Here is a 3,775-nt window from a genome sequence, read left to right as displayed (position 1 = left end):
ATATAAATAATTAAAAAATATATTTAATGAATTATATTTAGTAGTTTAATAATACTAGAATGGTACTTGCGCAATGCAGTAGAATATATATCTCAATTTCAATGTTTCATTTCACCTTTTTTGGTCTTTATTGATGTTATAATATGAATTTATTTGATTTTGAGCAAATAATAATTTTTTCTTCATAAATATAAATTAAAAATATCATAAAAATTAAAATATATATAAAAGTTCTCAATTTTTTTGTAACTTCTTTAATTCAAAATTTTAATTATAATTTAGTTTAGGTTTAATGTCGAAATAATTTAGTTTTGGTTTCATAATATAATTTTTATGAAAATGATAACTAAATATTCTGTTAAAACTCAATAATTATCCTAATTATATTTTATATTTAAAATAATAATTTTATCTTGTATTTGATTATATTTATCTACAATTAGTTACACAAATTCAAACACGGAATTTAATAAGTTGTACTTACGCACAATTTACTTGTAATCTTGAACTTTAAGTAATATGCATCAATAAGAAATACTTCATGTGTAAAAAATATTTTTTAACAGTTTTTTTTCAAATGTTTTATATATAGTATAGATAATTAATTATTTAATCTTTAAATTAAAAAAATCATTGGAGATAGAAGCAATTCTTTTTAGGGAAAAGTCTAAAAAAATCCAATAAACTTTAGTGTTTGAAATAATTAAGTTCTTGGACAATTTTTTGGAACAAATAAGTTCTTGGACATTCCAAAACATGTTAAATAACTCCTTGGACAATTTTTTGGAACAAATAAGTCCTTAGACATTCCAAAACATGTTTAATAACTCCTTGGACAATTTAAAACATGTTAAATAACTCATTGGACAATTTTTTGGAACAAATAAGTCATTGGACAATCCAAAACATGTTAAATAACTCCTTGGATTTTTATAAAACCTGTTGGATACATTCTTATTACTTGTACAACTAGTTAATGTGGTAAAATAGTGAAACAGTCCGGAAAAAACCAATGAACATTCATATTTTGAACGATTAAGTCCCTAAACATTTTTTGAACAAAAAATGATTACTGATGAAATTTATTTTAATTAAAAATAAAAATATATTATTTTTAATTAAAATAAATTTTATCAGTAATCTTTTTAAATTTTTTTCTTTAATTTAAAAAAATCACATACATGATATATTTTATTTTTAATTAAAATAAATTTAATAATAATTCTTTTTAAATTTTTAAATTTTTAAAATTTTTTTGTTTGAAAGATCACTGACAGAATATATTTTAATTTTAATTAAAATAAATTTATCAAAAAAATTAAATATAATTATTTTTTTGTAAATGTAAGTATTTTTTTTGTAATATTTGTTTAATTTTATAGATCGAAATGCTTTTTGGTTCAAAAAATATTTATGGACTTAATCGTTTAAAATATGAATGTTCATTGGGGTTTTTTTCGGACTTTTCTCACTATTTTACCATTTTAACTAGTTGTACAAGTCATAAAAATATATCCAACAAGTTTTAGAAAAATCCAAGAAGTTATTTAACATGTTTTGGATTGTCCAAGAACTTATTTGTTCCAAAAATTGTCCAATGAGTTATTTAACATTTTTTAAATTGTTCAAGGACTTATTTGTTCCAAAAAATTGTCCAAGAAGTTATTTAACATGTTTTGGAATGTCCAAGGACTTATTTGTTCCAAAATATTATCAAAATACTTAATCATTCCAAACACCAAAGTCTATTGAATTTTTTTAGAATATTCCTTTTTTTACTTGAAAAGGTTGATGGTTTGTCAATTTCATTCTACATACAGATGATTTTTTTTTCGTGAAATTGGGATTTTGGCCGGAGATGACACAGAGAGGGTCACCCCATCTAATATTGGATGATCAATAGCAAAATGCCAACTTCCGGTGACCAATCGCAGATCGCCGCCGTAGCAGCACCCTTCCACAGCGACGTACTTGAAGCCATCCTCTCCCACCTGCCGCTCATCCACTTAGTTCAGGCATCACTCGTATCCAAAACCTGGTACAAAGTCATCTCATTCATCCTTCTCAAATACCAAAAATCCAAACCATGGTTAATACTCCATACTCAGTACTCAAGGTCGCCGTACTTGACGACGACGGAGGCCTACGATCCGGCGTCAAACTTGTGGATCGAGATTCATCAACCGTCAATCGATTATGTATCCCCTCTCCGATCATCGCAGTTAAATCTTCTCTACATGTTGTCACCGTCCAAGCTTTCTTTCTCGTTCGATCCGCTCCACCTGACGTGGCACCACACGGTGGCGCCGCGAGTATGGCGGATTGACCCTATCGTTGCCGTCGTTGGCAAGCACGTTGTCGTTGCTGGCGGTGCTTGCGATTTCGAGCAGGATCCACTAGCCGTCGAGATCTACGACATTGAATCACAGAAATGGACCAAACTGGAGCCTATGCCGGAGTTTTTCAAAGAGTCTGCATCTTCAACGTTCCACTCAATAGCCTCCGACGACCGTCGTCTCTTCGTCATGGAGAAAAACTCTGGCGTATTGCATACGTTCGATCCTGTGACGAATACCTGGTACGGTCCGTATGATTTACATCCTGATCATCTAGTTTTTCATTCCAGTATCGGATTCTCCAACAACAGATTGATTCTGATCGGGATGTTAGATGATTGCAACGATTTCATCGGCATTAAGCTGTGGGAAGTGAATTGGCAATCATTTGAGTTCGTTGAAATTGCAGAGATGCCGGCGGATCTGGTTGCGAAATTGAAGGGAGATGATTTGGAAATTTCTTCGATCGAAGTTCGTATAGCAGGAAACGTAGCTTACATTTACAAACCGTGGCTTGTTGAAGAGGTGATAGTGTGTGAGTTTTCCGAGTCCGGTAAATGTAGGTGGCGGAGCACGACGGCTAATTCGGTGGCGAGTGATCGGAGTATAACTGAAAGATTCGTTTTTACGTGCTCAATGGTAGGGATTGAGGAACTCCGTCGAGCCACACTGTCGACGGTGAATCGGAGGTTTCGGTTTAAACGGTGAATCAACTGTTGCACACGTGAAATCTGAGACGCAATTCCTTGCCAAATGTTTCTATTATTTCGATTTTCAGTTTCTTCCTTTTGCGATATATATTGTGAGTGGTCCATATTCTTATGTAAAAACCTTTTTTTAAACATTACGCACACGCATGCTTCTATTAATCTCAGGGTAACAGTCAAGAAATTCCTTGCAGGTCTCAACCTCTAAGTAGGATCCTGAAAGTGAAAGGCATAAATCTTAATTGCCGGTTGAGCTATTGGCTTTGTATAAGAACCTTGATATTATCATATTATGTCATTTTGTTTTACATACATCCATATATATTATATGGGGTTGGGTTCCGGTAAGGAGAAAGATTTAAGGTTAGAAACGTGAGAAGGGTCTTCATCTTTGGATGCATACAAGGATGAGATGTCCGGTCTCAATCCCCGTATCAAGCACGATTCATGGGTGTGTTTGAGATTAAAGGTGATCAAGGTTTCAAACGTTTCTTCTATTTCTCACCTTAACTCTTCTTCTTGTCTATGTGCGTGTGTATGTATGTATGTGTGTGTGTGTGTATATATATATATATAGGTGGAGGTTCAAACGAGAACCCCTGTGATTTACGAAAACGCGAGAACAACTCAATAACCACAAACTTTTTTAATTAATAAATTAACTTTTATTATATATAAATAATTTAATAAGGACAGTAATGTAATTAAGTAATTTTTATAATTTTTATTTTA

At 31.8% G+C, this 3,775-nt stretch overlaps 1 protein-coding gene across 1 annotated transcript; it reads left to right on the top strand.

Moving 5' to 3' along the window:
- Positions 1-1,907: 1,907 nt before the first annotated feature.
- LOC112524269 (F-box/kelch-repeat protein At1g23390) lies at positions 1,908-3,044 on the top strand. Its single transcript, XM_025134026.1, has one exon. It carries the CDS (start codon positions 1,908-1,910, stop codon positions 3,042-3,044), a length of 1,137 nt encoding a protein of 378 aa, XP_024989794.1.
- The last annotated feature ends 731 nt before the right edge of the window (positions 3,045-3,775 follow it).

The sequence above is a fragment of the Cynara cardunculus genome (genome assembly GCF_001531365.2).
Source record: "Cynara cardunculus var. scolymus isolate 2C chromosome LG 13, CcrdV1, whole genome shotgun sequence".
Classification (NCBI taxonomy): Eukaryota; Viridiplantae; Streptophyta; class Magnoliopsida; order Asterales; family Asteraceae; genus Cynara; species Cynara cardunculus.
This window is presented reverse-complemented; position numbering and strand designations above follow the sequence as displayed.